At 35.1% G+C, this 19,858-nt stretch overlaps 1 protein-coding gene across 1 annotated transcript in view; it reads left to right on the forward strand.

Annotated features, from left to right (window-relative positions):
* The window catches only part of SNX5 (sorting nexin 5), a 46,876-nt gene that overhangs the window by 20,610 nt on the left and 6,408 nt on the right, over positions 1-19,858 (forward strand). Inside the window, exons 2-10 of the mRNA XM_051975881.1 lie at positions 9,155-9,259; positions 9,472-9,582; positions 10,820-10,941; positions 13,202-13,325; positions 14,138-14,233; positions 16,225-16,330; positions 16,434-16,509; positions 17,894-17,933; positions 18,050-18,136. Coding sequence (XP_051831841.1) covers positions 9,155-9,259; positions 9,472-9,582; positions 10,820-10,941; positions 13,202-13,325; positions 14,138-14,233; positions 16,225-16,330; positions 16,434-16,509; positions 17,894-17,933; positions 18,050-18,136 — 867 coding nt within the window. The remainder of the gene's footprint in view (positions 1-9,154; positions 9,260-9,471; positions 9,583-10,819; positions 10,942-13,201; positions 13,326-14,137; positions 14,234-16,224; positions 16,331-16,433; positions 16,510-17,893; positions 17,934-18,049; positions 18,137-19,858) is intronic.

Raw genomic sequence — 19,858 nt, forward strand, 5'->3', positions numbered from 1 at the left:
CTTAGTCATTAGTAGCATTCACTTCCAATAAGCATATTTGAAGTATCTTGGAAAACATAGATCCCCTAGACCTCTATGCTGAAATAGGAAGTTTTGTGGCTCATATTATTTTGAAACTTGAACATTCAGTGTATATTTGTGCTGACTTGGATCTTTTTGATTAATGCACTTCTTCCACAAATGGTCACTTCTCTTAAAGAGGAAGGAAGTGTTATTAGAAGGATGCCTAAGTTAGATTCAGCTGTGACAAATGAGCATATCTCTGACCTCTTTAGCATTATCTTCATTTATAGGAAGTTACTATCAAATCTGACATCAGGTGACCATATGACTGACAGTCATATGACAGCAGTGAATTCATGACCAAACAGACAAACAGCTAGCAATAAACTAGAATCCATCCTGAAATGAAGAAATCCAAAAGAGACTCATCCCAAGCTATTCTAATATTGAAGTTGTTTGTTGAAGCTTTTGTTTAAAAGTGTATTGAAGCAAATACTGATTAAAGAAATTAGACCTGAAAAAGATACTTTTTGTGAGTGGTAACTAGATAAGCTTAAGCAAACTTCAAAGTTCCTTGCCAGAAACTTGTTAGATGCTTTCTTGTTCTTGCTTTCTAGGATTTCTTACAGTCACTTAATTAAATATATCTCACTTGGTTTTCATGTCTTAATTTCTTTCTCACTGAACTACAGAACTAGAAAGTAGATTAGTGAAGGTGAGAAGTAAGAATAATTAGAATATTGGATTTAAATTAGAAAGGACCTTAGACCATAGAATTCAACCCAAGCTGTCCTTTCTATGGTCATATTCAGCAGAGGGCCCTCTTGAGAGTGTCCAGGGATGAGATGATCACTCTTTGCTGAGGTAGCTCATTCCACTTTTGGACAGCTGTAATTGATGGGAAGTTCTTCCTTTTGAGCCAAAATTTGCCTCTGCAATTTCCGCCTATTGTTTTTAGTTCTGCCCTCTGGGGCTGGATGAAACTGGCATGATCCCTGGAATAATTGGGCAGCAAATATAAAGCCTTCCCCAACCCCTATAGTCCACATATCCCTGTAATAGGGAGGCATTCCCTGTTGTTTTAACCAAGAGTTTGGACAATCTTTAGGCTTCGATCTATAGCTTCTCTCTTTTTTATTTATATGTTTATGCACATGTGCATAGAGGCAGTTGTAGCGAATTTCTGGGACTTGGTCTTTTACTACCCATTTATATAATGAATTTAATGGTTAGAAAAGCTTTCCTTTTGTTGTTCTGTTGTATCTAACTCTATTGTGACTCTATTTGGGGTTTTCTTGGCTGAGATTTTGAAGTGGTTTGCCTCTTCTTTCTCCATCTCATGTCATAGCTGAGGAAAATGAAGCAAATAGAATTAAATTACTTATGCTAATTCAAACTGCTAATAATATATGTCTGAGGCCAGATTTGAACTCCAGAAAAGGAGTCTTCTTGACTCTTCAGGCTTGGCACACTGTCCACTTTACCTTTGCTTTAGAAATTAATACATAATTAGATAATACTTTCCTTGTCTTTTTTAAGTAGAACAAATAGAATAAAAGTGCTTTCATGAAGTTCACTCATCAGTAAGCTATTCTTAAGTGTCGGCTATGTTCCAAATACTATATTAAGTGCTGAAGATAAAAATGAAATGGTGCTTACTTTCATGCCCTGAGATAACTTACCCTCTATGGGGTTAGGGGAAGTGAAACCGGTGCAAAGAAACCTAAATTCAAAATATAGACAAGGTGATTTCCAGGAGAGGATGACAATAACAACTACCAGATCAGAAAGGGCTTCCTGAAGATGATGCTTGAGTTGATATGAAGGAAGCTAGGCATTCCCCAGCTAGAGGTGAGGGAAGGAGTAGGTTTCAGAGACAGAGTACAGTGGCGCAGAGATGGGAGCTGAGACATCATGTACACAGAACAGCAGGGAGGCCATTTGGGATGGATTGTAGTGTGTAAACATAATGGGCAGTAAGTCTGTAAAGGCAGTGGCTGGAGGCAGATTGGAACAAACTTTAAAAGTCATGCAGAAATAGTTATTTTTTATCTTTATAGGTGGAACTTTTTGAGTTGGGGAGTGCTTCAACCAAATTACTCTTTACAGGTTGAATCTCTGCTTTTAGGAATATTAATTTTTTTTAAAATAACTTTTTATTGACAGAACCCATGCCAGGGTAATTTTTTACAACATTATTCCTTGCATTCACTTCTGTTCCGATTTTTCCCCTCCCTCCCTCCACCCCCTCCCCCAGATGGCAAGCAGTCCTTTACATGTTGAATAGGTTACAGTATATCCTAGATACAATATATATGTGCAGAACCGAACAGTTCTCTTGTTGCACAGGGACAATTGAATTCAGAAGGTATAAATAACCCGGGAAGAAAAACAAAAATGCAAGCAGTTTATATTCATTTCCCAGTGTTCTTTCTTTGGGTGTAGCGGCTTCTGTAGGAATAGTAATTGTAAAATATTTGTAGGCTGGCCTGGAGAGAGAGAGAGAGCAAAAAGGAAATCATTGTGATGGTGGGAAAGTTGTATGAGGGGAAGAGTGCGATTGGGTATAAGAGGGAGAGGGAGAAGTAAAGGTACTACAATTATTTTCAGTTACTCAGGTTCCTCCAAGTCTCCCTTGACTACTCCCCTCTAGTACCTCTGTATCCAAGCAACTGGGAAGTCTTGTTACTTCTCCTGATTCTGATCATTCTAATTGGTATGGCACCCAGAGTATTTGTTCTCCGTAGTTAGAATTCTCTAGAATTCCCCCAAAGTTGACTCAGTCCTATCTTTGCTTTCCCTTTTTCAAAGAAAGATTCCTTTTCTAAGTATCTATTTAATTTAATGGTTTACATTCCATACCTAGACTTAACTCTTATTTTATATATCATTTATTCTGTGTTCTACTTTGGCAAGGCTAAATTGACTTAGTGAAAAGACAATTATCCCAAAGCATTTAAAGTAGGAGAGAGAATTTCTAGAGTAGAAATTGAAAGAATTTTAGCATCTGGGTTTTCAGTTTTAAAAATAACGTGTATAGCCTTTCAAAATTTAACTTGGGAAATACTTCATGATGGCTTGTCATTCCACCATTATTCGTATCTTTCCTTTAGGTTCTAGGTTGTTTCAGAGAAACTTTTACTTTTTAAGCTGCGTGATATCCAAACATTGTGACCACTAAACTGAAGATGATGGAGATACATATATTGCTTTCTGATTTAGAGTTTTTGTTTTTCTTATGTGAACTGAAGCACAACAGGTAACAACATGGAAAAATAGAGTGTGACATGACCTGCTGTATTATTTTTTTATGTGGTTTTTGTCTGTAGCCTGTCTCCTCTGAAGTCTTAGGAAGACTGCCTTTTCTCTCTCTCCTTTGCTTTGTTCATGTGTTGCTTAAGTCCTCTGTTTCTGTCCTGGGCCCCATTCTCTTTGTGTTAGTTATCCACTCTATGCAGGTGACTCATTTCTACTTGCCCAGGCTAACCTTTCTCCTGACTTAAAGTTGCTTATCTCCAACTGCTTATTGGATATTTCAAATTGTTTGACCCATGACATTTTTTTTCTTTTTTTCTCAATACTATTTTATTTTTCCAAATACATATAAGGATAGTTTTCAATGAAGATTTTGTGTTCTAATTTTTTTCCCCTTTCCCAAGATAGCAAGCAATCTAATAATAGGTTAAACATGTACATTCCTTGTAAATGTTACCATGTTTGTCATATTGTATAAGAAAAATCAAATCAAAAGAGAAAAAAACCACAACAAAGAAAATAAATAACCACAAAAAGGGGTGAAAATATTATGCTTCAATTCACATTCAGTTTCCATGGTTCTCTCTCTGGATACATAGGGTATTTTTCATACTAAGTCCGGTCATGGCACTTAAATATATATATATATATATATATATATATATATATATATTATATATATATTATATATATATATATATATATATATATATATATATATATATATATATATATATATATGTGTGTGTTGTGTGTGTGTGTGTGTGTGTGTGTGTGTATATATATATCCTCTTGCCCAGCCCAGGGAGCCATTCCATTTACCAATAATATACATTAAAAAAAAGGAATAAAAGGAGGACAATCAGAATAACTCATCAATGCATGAAAAATGTCTGAACATATATACAGTGTGAAATGCTTGTCTCTGCAGATGAGTGGAATAGGAATATGTTTTCATTTATTTCCTCATTCTAGCTATGCTTGTTTGTAATTTTGCATCATAATACTTGATTTTTCTGTGTTGTGTATATGATTGTTGCCATTTTTATTCTTGTTAGCATTTTGTATATTCATCACATTTATCATTTCTTTTATTTATAATTTATGGAACAAAATAAACATTTCCATAACATAGTATAGTGTAGTATAGTAAAAAAAAGTACATGAAACTCAAATATGCAACAATTATCATGTAAATTTATTTTCTTTTTGTCACCTCTCCTGAGATAGGGCTAATAGTATTAGACAGATAGGTATATTTAAAAGTATGTGTACGTGTGTATATAAAATTCTATAATACTGACACTTATATAGATAACATCTTTCTTCAGATGTCCTTTATGTCCCCCCCCTCCCCTCAATATTGTAGTACAATAAAAAAGATGATTTGCATATGAAATTACACATTTACCATCAACATATTTCTTTCAAATATGCAACAAAATTATCATGTGAATTTTTCCTCTTTCTCCTGATGTGGCTACCATTAGACATACATGTGTATACACACACACATGTAAAATTATTCTGGACATACTTCTATTTATCATTTTTTTCTTTGGGTACAGATAGTATCTTCATATATCCTTTATAGTTAATTGGGTATAATTAATATTCAAAATAATTTAGTCTGTCATAATCAATCTGAAAACAATTTTGTTATTGCCATATATGATGTTCTCTTGGTTCCATTCATTTGGTTCTTTATTTTGTGTACGTCTTTTCATGTTTTCATATGCCCAGAGGGATATGAAATTGTGCATATCCTTTGATCCAGCAGTATCTCTACTGAGCCTGTATCCCAAAGAGATCATAAAGTAGGGAAAGGGGGCCACATGTGTAAAAATGTTTGTGGCAGCCCTCTTTGTAGTGACCAGGAACTGGCAATTAAGTGGACATGCATCATTTGGGGAATGGCTGAATAAATTATGCTATATGAATGTTATGGAATATTATTGTTCTGTAAGAAATGATCAACAGGAGGATTTCAGAGAAGCCTGGAGAGACTGACATGAACTGATGCTAAGTGAAGTGAGCAGAATCAGAACATTGTACACAGTAACAACAAAATTATATGATGATCAATTGTGATGGTTGTGGCTCTTTTCAATAATGCAGTAATTCAAAGCACTTCCAGTAGACTTGTGATGGAGAAAGCCATCCACATCTAGAGAGAACTATATAGACTGGATTTTGTTGTTTTGTTTGTTCATTTTTTTCCCCTTTCCCTTTTGATCTGATTTTCTTGCACAGCATGACAAATATAGAAATATATTGCTCATAGAATAATTGCTCATGTTATCTGTTACTGGGTTGCTTGATGTTTTGGGGAGGAGGGAAAGAGAAGAGGGAGAAAAATTTGGAAAAATAAAATATTATTTTAAAAATAACTATGTATTTAAAATAAAAAATTATGTCTTCATAGCATCTCTCATAAGTTTCCTTCTTTCCTCTGACCTTACTCCATTCTGGTGCCAGGCCTTTAGCACCACCCATGTTTACTATTGCAATGATTTGCTGATTGGTTTTCCTCCCTTAAGTCTCTCCACACAATTTATTCAGCCATTCTCCAATTGATGGGCATCCATTCAGTTTCCAGCTTCTAGCCACTACAAACAGGGCTGCCACAAACATTTTGGCACATAGAGGTCCCTTTCTCTTCTTTAGTATTTCTTTGGGATATAAGCCCAGAAGTAACACTGCTGGATCAAAGGGTATGCACAGTTTGATAACTTTTTGAACATAATTCCACATTGCTCTCCAGAATGGCTGGATGTATTCACAATTCCACCAACAAGTATCAGTGTCCCAGTTTTCCCACATCCCCTCCAACATTCTGCAATATCTTTCCCTGTCATTCTAGCCAATCTGAGAGGTGTGTAGTGGTATATCAGAGTTGTCTTAATTTGCATTTCTCTGATCAGTAGTGAGAGCATCTTTTCATATGACTAGAAATGGTTTAATTTTTTCATCTGAGAATTGTCTGTTCATATCCTTTGACCATTTATCAATTGGAAAATGGCTTGATTGCTTATAAATTTGAGTCAGTTCTCTATATATTTTGGAAATGAAGCCTTTATCAGAAGTACAAGTCTTAACATCTTACCTCCACTCGCTCCCTATCCTCTCAATGCCCAGTAAACTTCAATGATTCATGCTTCCAGGATCAAATATAAATTGCTCTTAATTTTCAAAGACTTTTCCTAACATGTTCCCTTGCCCTTCTATCTTTTATCTTTTGACACTTATTCACTTCTGTGTAACTCTGTGATGTGGTGATCCTGGCCTCTTTGCTGTTTCTTGCACATGACACTATCTCCAAACTGAGCAATTTTCACTGGCTGTTTTCCCCATTCTGGAACTCTCTTCATCTTAGCGAGTTTGCCTTGCTTCCTTTTAAGTATCAGCTAAAGTCTCACCTTCAGTAAGAAACCTTCATCTTCCTTAATCTTAAGCCTTCCCTTTGAGATTTCTCTCAGTTGATCCCACATAGAGTTTGTTTGTTCTTCATTGTTTGCTAGTTTGTCTCTCACATTATTAATTTGTGAGTTGTTGAGAGCAGGAACTGAGCTTTTTTGTTTTTCATTCTATCAGTGGAGCTTAGCATAGGTTCTGGCATTGGAGAAGTGCTAACAGGGAGCCAGTATTAGGAAGTATGTATATTTTGACTCTAGATATATAAGCTTCATTTGGCATTTTACTCAAATGCTTTTCTAAGTTAATTGATTTTTGCCTTGCGAAATAAAAGATTAGTTTAAGTGACTTCAGTGTCACTTAGGTTAACATAAATGTTTATAGATGAAGAGGGTGAAGTAATAACTAGGTTGAAGGAGGGGGCAAGTAGCTGAATCTAGGTTAGAATTTGAGTTCTTGGACTCTGTAGGAGTATATTTTCCACTCTTATCACATGATCCTCTTATTTGGACTATTAAGATCTTGGGGGAGAATCCTAAAACTTCAACTTACTATATTTTAACCCATTTAATCAAATTTGAGTTAACAAGTGAATTGTTGGTTTGTCATGGACTTCTTCTGTCCTCATTGTTCTTTTAGTGCTCTAATCTGCCTATTTCATAGAGAGAGTTTTAGGGAATTTTTGGTTTTAATGATTAAATTGTGAGAAAATGCTAGTAATTTCTGGTTATCTTCTTCCTCAACTCTCCCAAGGGGAAAAAAAAAATAAAGTGCTTGAATGATGGCATAACATATCATAGGCAATAATTTTCATCTTTAAGGTACCAAAGTCTAGAGGGTGGTATGAATATTTCATTAGGTCCTCTGTAGGGCCAGTGTAGGTTTTTCATTTATTTTGGAGTTTCGCTTCCTTAATGTCTTTACCATTGTGCCTGTTGTACTAATTTTGGCCTTATTTCTTGTATCTTGTATAATATCTTATATTTTTATGAATTCCTTACATATATCACAATTTGTTCATCTATTTCCCAGTCAGTGGACATTCACTTTGCTCTCATTTCTTTACTGTTATGAATATTTTGATATATTCTGAACTTTTTGTTGTTGTTTTTAATCTCCATGGGGTCTATGCCCAGTAGTGATCAAGGAACAGTGTTACTGACTTCTTGTAGAGGGCCAGAACTCTGAAAAGGTGTACTTGAATCTAGGTCAGCATGGCGCTTATAATATAGGTATACTTAGTATGGTGATGTAATGGTTCCCTAGTTCACACATAATTAGTATGCTGTAATGTACTAAGGTATATAAGGGCCCTGACACTTGCAGGATTTCAAAATGTGCAGGAATTATTTGAATTCCCTAACACATGAAGTAATGGACTATCTCTTGGCTGTTGAAGGACGTATATGTGTGGTTGTTATTTATATACCCTCCTTCTAGGACTTATGGACATGTATAATTCCTCATGTTGATTCATGTTGTGGACTGATACTAGGATCTGAGATTCCAATAGTTTTTATATGGCTCTAGTGATCAGGGGAGACAAAGGCACTGATCACTGGTGGGAATTTCCAGGAAGGGACCATCAAGACAGTTCTGACAGAGTGAGGACCATAAATTCTTGGTAACTTAGGAGGATTTAGGAGCCAGGATGTTTGAAATAGAAGATCTCCCCCTTATCTGAGATTAAACATTTACAGTTTATGACTCTATAATAGGTAGCCTTAAGTTATGTCAGTTCTAATAGTCAGGAAGGGAGGTAGAGGGATTGCAACCAGAGGATTGAGACAGAACAATTTAAGGAACTGAGGCAGAATAATTTAGGGAAACTGAGACAAAACAATTCAAGGAATTGAGGGAGGATAATTTAGGGAAAGTGAGTTAGGATGATTTAGGGAAACTGAGGCAGAACAATGAAAGGAAACTGGTAGAACAAAACATACCTCAAATTCAGGGTAATAGAAATGGAAACTAAAACAACTGTACTTTTGCCTTCCCCAGTAGAGAAGGGGTTAAAAAATTTTTTTTGAACAGTGTTCAAAAGAACTTAAAACAATTAATAACTGTGAAAGAATCTCCCCCAAATCACTAATAAGAGAATTGAAAATCAGAATAACTGATGTTTTACCTCCCCCCATCTGGCAAATTAGCAAAGAAGACAGTATAAAAAGAAGGACCCAGGGAAGCCATCTTATCCACTCTGTTATGTGTCTTAATGTTCCTACCCGCCTGGTTTTCTTCTCCCTTTTTTATCTTGTTATATATTGTTTTCCCCTATTAGATTGTTAGCTCCTTACAATTGTCTTTTTCCTTTTCTTGTATTCCAGTGCTTAGTATAATGCTTGGCATATCATAGATATTTAATAAATGCTTATTAAATGAATGACAAAAAAGTTTTTTTTAACCTAAACTGTTTTTCCCCCTCGGTAAGTTGTGAAAGATGACAGAAATTGAAGATTAACAATAACTCTTTGTTTTCCAGATGAGATCTGTGTCTGTGGATTTGAATGTTGATCCTTCACTCCAGATTGATATCCCTGATGCCCTCAGTGAAAGAGATAAGGTTAAATTCACAGTGCATACAAAGGTAATTTTATTTGTGGAAAGAAGGGGAAGGTAGTAAGAGAGACTCTGAAACTCTAGGTTATGTTCACTTTGAACCTTTTGATAAATATGAAAAGAATAATGGACTGGATTATTGGTAAGGGAAAGATGGCACACTACTAGCCGTGTATAGATAATTGTCCATATTTACTTGGAATTGGTAGTTATCTCTCAACCTTTTTTCTTCCTTTATAGACCACCCTGTCCGTTTTTCAGAGTCCGGAATTTTCTGTTACAAGACAACATGAAGACTTTGTGTGGCTACATGATACACTTACTGAAACTGAAGAATATGCAGGACTCATCGTAAGAGCTTAAGCTTTAAAGAGGCAAATTATTCTAATAAATAATGCTTTTTTTCAAATATTGCTTGCTATATTTGAAAAACTATAATTTGTTTTACTATCTTCCAGCTCATTTTAACAAAATGAATATTTTTCCATTTTAAATAAGGTACTCCTAATAAAACCTTTCAAATAGTTGTGCTTTTCCAAAATATCATCAGTGCTATAAGATTAGCATTGTAGTCTCTTTTGTAGTCTCTTTTGGTCTTTGGATCTGTTTAATGAAGAATTGGCTGCAAACAGTTTACTAATAAAGTTTATCTGAAGTTTGTTTCATTTTGACCTGTAGCCTTTGTTTAGGACCTTTGTAGACCAACCTAACCAAAAACATTCGTCCTTAGTATTCTAATAGGATAGTACTGGTACTTCTTAATAAGGATTTAGGCCTATGCCATGGTCTCTGTTCTACTTAATCCTGTAGTAATTTGTTTTGTATCTTTGAAATGTGGCCTGATGTTTAAAGGAGTACTAGATGCAGTTTGAACTGTCAAAAGTAGTCAATAAAAGCAAATGGTTTCTCAGCTTAAATGGTGAGTTCTACTTGACAATTTAATCCTAGTTGGCAGTTGAACCTGTGGATTAAGGATGTCCATTTGGCCAAAAGTTAAAGTACTTTAAAACAAAACAAAACATTCCCATGAAGTCCCTTTGAAGACTACAAACTGTTTGTAATTTTAATGATGATTGTGATGATACAGTTCTGAAAAATTGAACCTTGGGGGTTTTAAATGTTTGTTTAGGCTGGCGTTAAAACTGGATAAAGTCTCTGATAATCTACCAGCTGACTCTAATATAGAAAGACACATTTCCTTTTCAATTTAAATTTGAATGATTATAGTAAGTAAACCTAATTGCTTGTCTAGGACTGGCATTCTTTTTCTTCCCCTGCCCTGCCCAAGTTTTGCATGTAAATACTGGTGGTACTAAAGAAACAAAAGACTCTTATATCTGAGTTACTAATTGGGGACAGGGTTGAATAAGATTTACTTTGGCTGCTTGGTCTGCCATCCTCCTAAGGGGAGAGATAATGCAGCTGTCCTTTTGTTCCTGAATATTGCCTATCCTTGGTGACTTTGAAATGAGACAATAGAATGTAGAAAGGAAAATTGATTCTTTAAATATGATCTGAAATAGCATTTCTTAAAACTTTTCTTTAATGCCATAGTCAAGAGTCCTTATAAGTATTGTGTTGAATGCAGATACCACCGGCTCCTACAAAACCTGACTTTGATGGCCCCAGAGAGAAGATGCAGAAACTGGGGGAAGGTGAAGGTTCTATGACAAAAGAAGAATTTGCAAAAATGAAGCAAGAACTAGAAGCGTAAGTAGTCTTTTTGGAAGGTGGCTTCTGGTTTATTGACTCTTTTTAGAGAAAACTGGGAAGAAGATGAGAATAGACACAGAGAATATATTCATTGCTTACTGGCTATACGTGAATGTGGTTTATTGTTATCTATTCACTAATAGGATTGTAGAAAAGTTACGGGTGGTGAAGACTTTATAGACTATCTCATCTAATTTTTTCACTTCATAGAGGAGACAGGCTCAGAGCAACGAGTGAATTATCTGATGTTATAAAGGAGCATCGCTGGCATATAAACCCTGTCTCACCAGTAGATCACTTTTCATTTCATATCCTAAAGATGTACTTTCTTTGTTCTGTCCTTGTTAATTGGGGGCTGCTTGCATAGAAGAGCTTTTGCTCTGTTGTTATTAGTATATCTTACAAAACTTACTAAAGCTACTCCAGGTCAAAATATGGGATTTGTGAGGGGTAGAGGACCAAGGACAGAACTTTAGGATATATACTTTATTATTCTTCCTCTTTGCCTTTCCTCCTCTACATTTACTATCCCTTCCTAACTCTCCCATTGGCTTCATTCATAATATTCTGCTTTCCTAGTTCTCTTCCTATATTTGGCCTTTCTCTGGCTTCTTTCTCCCCTGTCCTACATAAAAATGTTACCTCAGATGCCTGGGACAGACGTGCTGCTTTCTTAGCACATATCTATGTCTAGCTGCCTATTGAACATGACTGCCCAGAAGTCTTCTACCTGTTCATTTACTATGTCAGTGCTGATTGCCATCCCCTAAGTTTTTTCTTCATGACTTTTCCATTTCATTTAATATTCATATACTGCCTATGTCATATTTAAAACTTTGGCATCATTTTTTCTGTTTCTTCCTTTGTCTCCACAATATTGCTAAGTCCTGTTTTACCACTTTAGAGTCTCTTAAATCTGTCGCTTCCTGCTATTACCACCCCTTAGTGTATTCCTGAACTGCTGTGGCAGTATAATCAGAGTCCCATTTTTAGACTTTCTTGTCCAAGCTATCTTGCTTACCAGTGTGAGAATAGATTTCTTAATGCCCAGTTCTGATCATGGCTTCCTATTGCTTGCTAGATACAAATCCAGATTCAATAAGTCTTGTAGTTAAGAGTTGCATGGTTTGGCTTCAGCCTACCTATTTAGTCTTTTCTCACTACAGCCATCCATAGACAATATATTCCAATATAATTGGACTATTCATTGTTCTACAATCGTCTCATACTTTTCTGACTTTGGGCCTGTTCTTATGCTGGGCTATCCTAGTTTGGAATATTTACTTGGTGGGTTTCTAAATGTTTACTAATGAAGTTTTCCCTGATCATACCTTCCACCCAAGTAGACGTTATCTTTTTTTCCTTTGAACCTTCATAGCATTTTTTTTTTTGGTATCATTGAGCATTCAGACTTTTTATTCTTTTATTTGTGTACATATCTTATCTCCCTGGGTTATTTCCTCATGCAAGTACCATGTCTTTGTCTTTGAATCTCCGTCAAAATGCTTTTTTTGCACATTTAGTATAAGGTGATAGAATGAATGCAGTTATTCCTGGTTTTATGTTAAGTTCTCCAACTCTTATATAAATTTTATTTGTAAATATGTTAGAACTGGACTAGTTATTTCATATTTACTTTGCCATGGTAGAAGTATATTTGGCAGCAAACATCTAGATTGTAAACTTCTAAAGATCAGAGGCATATTTGCTAATTTTAATCATCTTCCAAACCTCTACCTCCCTATACACACATACATGTAGTAAGTATGCTTGCATGTGAATGCCCAAATATTGGTAAATTTTTATTAGTCAAAGAATAGTCTTCAAATTTGTGGGATAGTTAAAAAAATTAATAGATTAAGAGAGTTGAAAACAATCCATTGAAATCCCTGCTTATTTCAGACTATATGCTTGTGTTAATTGCATGGCTGCTCAAGAATTATATAGCTGTTTTTGATTTGAGATTTTACTTGTTTCTGGGACTGACAAATTGTGGTAATAGATTAGTGTGATTCTTGATAATCCTATCTGACCAATGGGAGATAACCATGATAGTACTTACTATTGATTTTTTTTTTTTTTTTTTACTTCTGCTAATGTCAGTATGTTCTTTTATTGATCTTCTGCTTACCTAGGTAAAGACAGCAATATAATCAAATGCCATTTTTCACACTAGGTCAATAGTTAATTAATACTTGGGATCATTAGGGCGATCAAAGAATTGAGCATGCGTCTCAATACTGTACATTTATTTCAGGGAATATCTAGCTGTCTTTAAGAAGACTGTATCATCCCATGAAGTTTTTCTTCAGCGGCTTTCTTCTCATCCTGTCCTCAGCAAAGATCGAAACTTTCATGTTTTCCTGGAATATGATCAGGATGTAAGACACTTACATCTGTTTTAGAGGGTCTGTTATGATTATACTGCATGCCCCCAAACTTGAGAAAGTTCTAAACATGTCACCAAGTTGTACACACTAGAGACACCATGTTAGCAAGAAAAGCTTTTAGATTTCAAGTGAAGCCATTATAGAAAGCATTTTGGTAACTTATTCATTATCTTTCCTTACTAGGAAAAGGAATTTTTCTTTTTTCTTTTAAAGCACTCATTCTAGCCTTCACTACATTCCCCCACACATGAACAGAAGCCTTAAGGTCAAAGAGTAGTCACATGTGCAGACTCATTCATAGTTCAGAGAAAGGTCTTTGGTAATGTCTGTTCTGCTTCTTGAGGTTTTTGTGACAGGGCTGCAGGGGTTTTTCATGTTTGGATTTCTTAGTCTTTTGCAAACTGTATGATTATTAGACTCCCATAATATCCCTAAACTAATGTTTTTCTTTTCTAAATGAAGGTTGTATATTAAAATACAATCAATTATGTGACTTTTCCTTTGTAGCTTTTTGTAGGCAGCCTAAACAAAGGTTTCAGATTTATGTGAATAACTCTCTGTAGCTGATCAGGCAATGTTATGCTATATCTTAAGAACTGAGTTTCAAGAAGTAGGGAGACCTTTGTTAAGGTCCATGAAATAAAGGAAGTAGTTGCTAAAAGTGACCACACTGGGGAAAATGTTAAAATGGCTTAGAACAGGCTTAAAGTTTTTAATGTCATCTGTATTTCATGAACCATCTTTTTGAAACCTTTTCATTCCTCTTTTTTTTTTAAAACCACTGTCTCTCTCCCCACTTCTAGCTTAGCGTTAGAAGGAAAAACACCAAGGAGATGTTTGGTGGCTTTTTTAAAAGTGTGGTGAAAAGTGCTGATGAAGTTCTTTTTTCTGGCGTTAAGGTAAATGACTTTTAACTTTGTTCCTGAAATGTGATTCCATTTTCTGGTATTAGTAGTTGTATCTTCTACTAAGGAAGAGAAAATGAGCACTATATTAGGACACATCAATGATAAAAATGTTTCCCAATAAGAACATTGTTTAAAAACAGTTGGATTTTCTCTTATGTTCACGTTTCTTTAAAGTGCTTTGTATAGAACTTACTAGCAACTGTATTAGTCAAGGGAAAGTAGCATCAAAAAAAAGGGCTCTGATATATCCCTTTTGTTTCAGTGACCTACTTCAGCTACAGCAAGAATAATCTTGGGAGAATAAAACAGGTTTTCCAGCAAGTAGAAACTGGAGGGAGAGCTCTCAAGATGTAGATAGGGCTTCCTTCCGAGGAAGGAAGAATCAGGTCATGGTGACAGAAAGGGAGAGACAGCAAGGATTCATGAATAGAAAAACAGCAACCCCAGAAGGGGAGAACAAAAGGACCGCCAGAAAGAGAGTTGAGAGCTTAAAATTGGGGTATATATAGAAGAAAGCCTAACAGCAGAGGGTCAATTTTAACCTTCCTGTAGTTAGAATATGTCTAGGGTCCTTTTTCCTCAGGATACAGATGGCTTTACATATGTCTTACACCTCTTAAGTTGTCATACTAATTTTACCAGCAAGAATAGACTAAACATAGTCAACCAATTTTGAAAGATGTCACCACAAGAAAACCGAGCTCAAGAAATGTCTCAATATCAAGTTTTGCTCTTATGAAGTGGTCATAGTATTATGCTCTATTGTTTTTATAAGCTGATAAAATCTAAACAAAAATTGAAAGTTGAACCCTGGTTCTTTCATTATCAGCTGTTTGTTACTTTTAAGTCTCTTAAACTTAGCCTGTGACTTCAGTTTATATATTTTTTAAATAAACTGATATTCATTATCAAGTACACAGAACATAGTTTCTTCCCATACCTTCTAGGTTACAGAATGAGTCCCTTGTTTCCTCTGTTACAGGATTGTCTTTACCAGTCAAGTAATGTATTATTCTTGGCCAAACTGGGCAGCATGCCCTTTGAATAGTGTTGCTTTCCAGTGGTGATACAAGCCTTTAAAACTCAGCTGATATTAATGCAGAAGGATCACAGTGTAGAGAGAGAACAGGGAGATGTTCCCATTTGGGCATTCCTTGGGTGAACATCTTGAACACAGTCTTCTTGTGTTGCAGCAAGCTTCCTAGACTTCAGAGATGTCATCGGGCTTTAAGAACTCCTTTATCTATCTGCCTTGTACTTTAATGAGAAATGAAATCTTACTTGTCCTCACCAAGTGTTCTCATTTTCAGCTCCTTCCTCTCCACTAATCTTACCCTTTTAAAATAAATGCTTCCAATTCGGATATGAAATTCTTGTTTCCATATTTTTCCCTTACTCCTACCACCTTGTTGAGGATTTAAAAGAAACAAAAACAAACCAAAAAACCCAGTGTCTAACTATTACCCTAGAAATGTTTCTTTATAAATTACAGAATACTGCTAGATTGATTTAATGAATTTGTTCTGTGTGCAAAAAGCACGTGACAGATGTAAGAGATGTAAAAAAGGATACTGAACCTCAAGATTTGCCTCCAAGTCCCTATCATAGTTATTTTTTTTGGGGGGGGGTATTTATTTATTTATATTTTCTATTCCTTGTTACTATGAAAAGAATTGGAAAGTTGCTAAGTTCAACTGAACCCTTCAAAGTTGTTTATTTTTTCTCCTCTTGATGCTTAGGTCCTAGCTTGTTCTTTTCCTTTGTCCCCTAGTAATATAGTTAAATATATCTCAGTTAATAGAAAAAGCCATTTTAAAGTCTGATCTTTCATTGGAATGTCTAAACTCAGGAACTTTCAGAGTGAATGTTAGATTTTGATGTGTTTTCCTATGGAACTATCTTGGCTAGTCCAGATTTTCTCTCTTGGTTTGGTCAACTTAATACCTTTTTTAATTAAAAGAAAATCTTTTTCTCCTTTATAGGAGGTAGATGACTTCTTTGACCAAGAGAAGAATTTCCTCATCAACTATTACAATAGGATCAAGGATTCATGTGCAAAAGCCGACAGAATGACCAGATCTCATAAAAGTACATACTATAGACTTTCTGGGTTTTAAAAAAGAAAAGAAAAATTGTTAATGTTGTCATCTTTGTTCCAGTAGAACTGAAAGTTCTATCCTTGTTTCTACAGATGTTGCAGATGATTATATTCACACTTCAGCTTGCTTGAATAGCCTAGCTTTAGAAGAACCAACCGTCATCAAAAAGTAAGCAAAGTTGGGGAGGATGGCAAGGGTGATAAGGAGGGATGCATGGAAAATTCAAGTGGATTCTAAAATCCTAAAATTCTAAAACCAAATTTTAAATTTGGATAAATTTGGAGTTTCTTTGTGCTAGAAGTAGTTTGGGACAGTAATGACCTCTCTCCTCTTTTTGTTTACTTCTAAAATTATTGTCCTTTTTGCTCATGGCTCTTTCTTGAAACAGATTATTTTGATTTATATGATCCTTAATAAAGTGGAAATACTTGTGTTATATTTGTAAATAAGCATGCTTGCTATTTGGAACTGTGCTAATAATCCCTTTATTTTTTGGCATTCTGAATCTTAAAAATTAGTTTTTCCTTAGCATTTCATACTCCTCAAAGCACTTTGATATCGAAATTCTTTGAATCTTATAGCCTAAAAGGTAGATTACATTGGCAATTTGGCAAATATTTATTTGTAAAATTTTGAAATTTCAACCCACCTTAGTTGTCTTGTCCTCCTAGTTAAGTATCTGGCTGCAGTTAAAAATAAAGCCTGAGTCTGCATTTCCCATTGTATCCTTCCACCATCATCCCCTTACAGAGAGCCATTTCTTATACTAAAGAAAATGAGAAGTTTTATAAAACAAACCAATGGGATCAGAGAAGTCTGATGTTTTAAGCAATATTCCAAATCCACAGTCAACTACTTGTGCAGAGAAGTGGGAGATATCTCAGATCTTTTCTTCATGGCTAAATTTTTGGCAATTATAATTTTGTAGTCAATTTTGATTGGTTTGTGGGTCTTTGAGTAAAGTTTGTGTAGTCAGTGCATATGTTGATTTTCTGGTTTTGTTTGCATCGGTTTATATAGTATCATGAGTTCTTCTAACTTTTCATATTTCATTTGTTTCATGTATCTATGTAGTCATTTCCTAATAAAAGACATACTTTATATCCAGTTCTTTTGTACCACAAAAAAGTGTTGCTATAAATAATTGGGTATGTGTAGAATGTTTCTTTTATGCCTTCCAATGGAAGAGTCAAGGGATATGGACATTTTGGTCATTTTGTGAATTTCCAGATTTGCTTTGGAGAATGTTTAGATTAAAGATAATAGTTTTTAAATGCTAGAAATTTAACCTTTTCTGGTTTTTGTTTTTGAAATGTGTGAGGAAAATATTCTGTTTGTATAGAATGGGCAAGACAGAAATTCTCTAATCTATATAGAGCAAATTTAAATTAAAACAATACTTTTAGTGCTTGCAGAATGTAGAGAACAGTTATGCCCTTAATGTAGTTAAGTTATCTATCAAATGATAAAAGATTTACTTCAGGTTTCATGAATGAGCAAATACTCTGTTAGAAATCGATATGATTGTTGTTTTATATCTTTTTCCCTCCAGATATTTACTGAAAGTTGCTGAGCTATTTGAAAAGCTAAGGGTAAGTGTTCGTATCTTAATATCTCCCTCCTTTCCCCTCCTCCCCCCCCCCCCCCCCCCAATTGGATTTGGCAAATAATGGCTGGTTCTTTTAATTGTTTTTGTTTCTTTTTATAGAAAGTCGAAGGCCGAGTATCATCAGATGAAGATTTGAAACTGACAGAGCTCCTTAGATATTATATGCTCAACATAGAAGCTGCTAAGGTAATGATTAAAAATCTTTAAGATAGATGGTTCAGGTTTGTCTGAATGACACTGACACTTCTTGACTATTAGGGAATTCTAGCAGTTGTATCTATTTTCTGTAGCATAAAATAAGACATTTTGCTGGAAACCCAAACTAAAAAATCATGTTACATTTTGACAATTTACATGTCAATCAGTCAGCAAGCATTTAAGTAAGCACTTATTATATGCCAGGCCCTGGAGACAGACAAAAATGAAACAGTCCCTGCTGTCAGTGAGCTTCCTCTTCATTGAAGAGAGAGCACATGAACTTAATTGTATATAGAAGAGATATAAGATCAGTGGCAGGAATAGTTGATGCAGAAAAGGAAAAGCTTTTTCTAAAAGCTAGTGCTTGAGCGGAGTCTTGAAGTAACCGATCTGGACAGTGGTGGTGCATGGGTGCAAGGCTCACTAGTACAGTGGTACAGAGAATGGGGCATCATATATAAAGAATAGGGGAAAAGGCTAGATTGCCTACATTGCAAGGGAGGGAAATGAGTTTGTTTTCCTGAGGCTCTGCATAAGAAGGAAGTCTGAAGCAGGGCCACAGGAACTGTCAAGTGAAAGATCTTCTAGGGAAGCTCTAAGAAGAATTGGAGAATAATCATATTTGAGAATACCAAGAAATTGTTTTTATTGTCTTAATTAGAGCTGTCTCCCCGGGCACATATCCAAAAATAATAATAAAAAAACAAACCTCGTGGAACTTTTCAGGTAGCTACCACTTATTTCTGGTGATTCATATGAGTTTATCCCTACAAGACACGGAAGATAAAGATCTTGGGAAGGGTTAAACTGCACCTAACAAAGGCTGATAAAAATTTATGTACCTAGTGTCTTCAAAAATCTTAGCAAAGGAACTTTGAATAAAAGATGATGAGGCAGGGAGAAAACAACCTGGGTATATCCACAATTATCCTATAGAATAGGCAGAATGGAAGAAGCCTAACAGTTGAGGCATCTTTATATTCACAGTAAGCAAACCTATGGTCTTAAATGTTCAAAATTTAGGCAGCAAACAAGATGAAATAGAGGTCCAATGCAAGGAGGCAATTTGACTTAATAGCTATTGCTGAGATTTAAAGGAATAAAAGCCATCCCCAGAATATATCCAACTCTGGCTGCATGTGCCCGTCTTTAAAAGAAATAAGAAAGATGAAATAGGGACAAAGGAATAAAGTGGGTAACATTGAGTATTAAGAAATTTGAGAAGAAATCAAAGAAACAAAAGGGGGAAAAAAAACTTGGCTTAAAATGAATGGAGGGAGAAACAGGTTTTTTAGTTTAAGAATATTCAGACCTTCTAGATCATCAAAGGAAGAAACTGAGCAGTTTGGAAAAGCAGATCACATGTTTAGTGTAGAGACATAACATAGTAGTACTAGGGGACTTTAATTATTTATACTTTTGCTGGAGTTCTCTCTTTGCCAAAACGAGAGCAATGAATATCTTTAAAAATTAGAAGAGCCAATCAAGATCCTGATTTTTATTAATGGGGAGAAACTAACTGGTTCCTTAGGGGGTAACCTGGTTTAGTGAGGGCAAAAGTGGACTTTTACGTTAAAGACTACAAAAGCCAGTATAAGCATCTTTTTTTTTTTTTTTTTTTTTTTTTTTTTGAGGAAAATGAATCTCAAAAATTTGAGGAAATATAGATAAGATTGTATAGATTAAAATTCTAAAGAGAAAGATATCGCA

This window comes from Antechinus flavipes, chromosome 2, assembly GCF_016432865.1.
Source record: "Antechinus flavipes isolate AdamAnt ecotype Samford, QLD, Australia chromosome 2, AdamAnt_v2, whole genome shotgun sequence".
Classification (NCBI taxonomy): domain Eukaryota; kingdom Metazoa; phylum Chordata; class Mammalia; order Dasyuromorphia; family Dasyuridae; genus Antechinus; species Antechinus flavipes.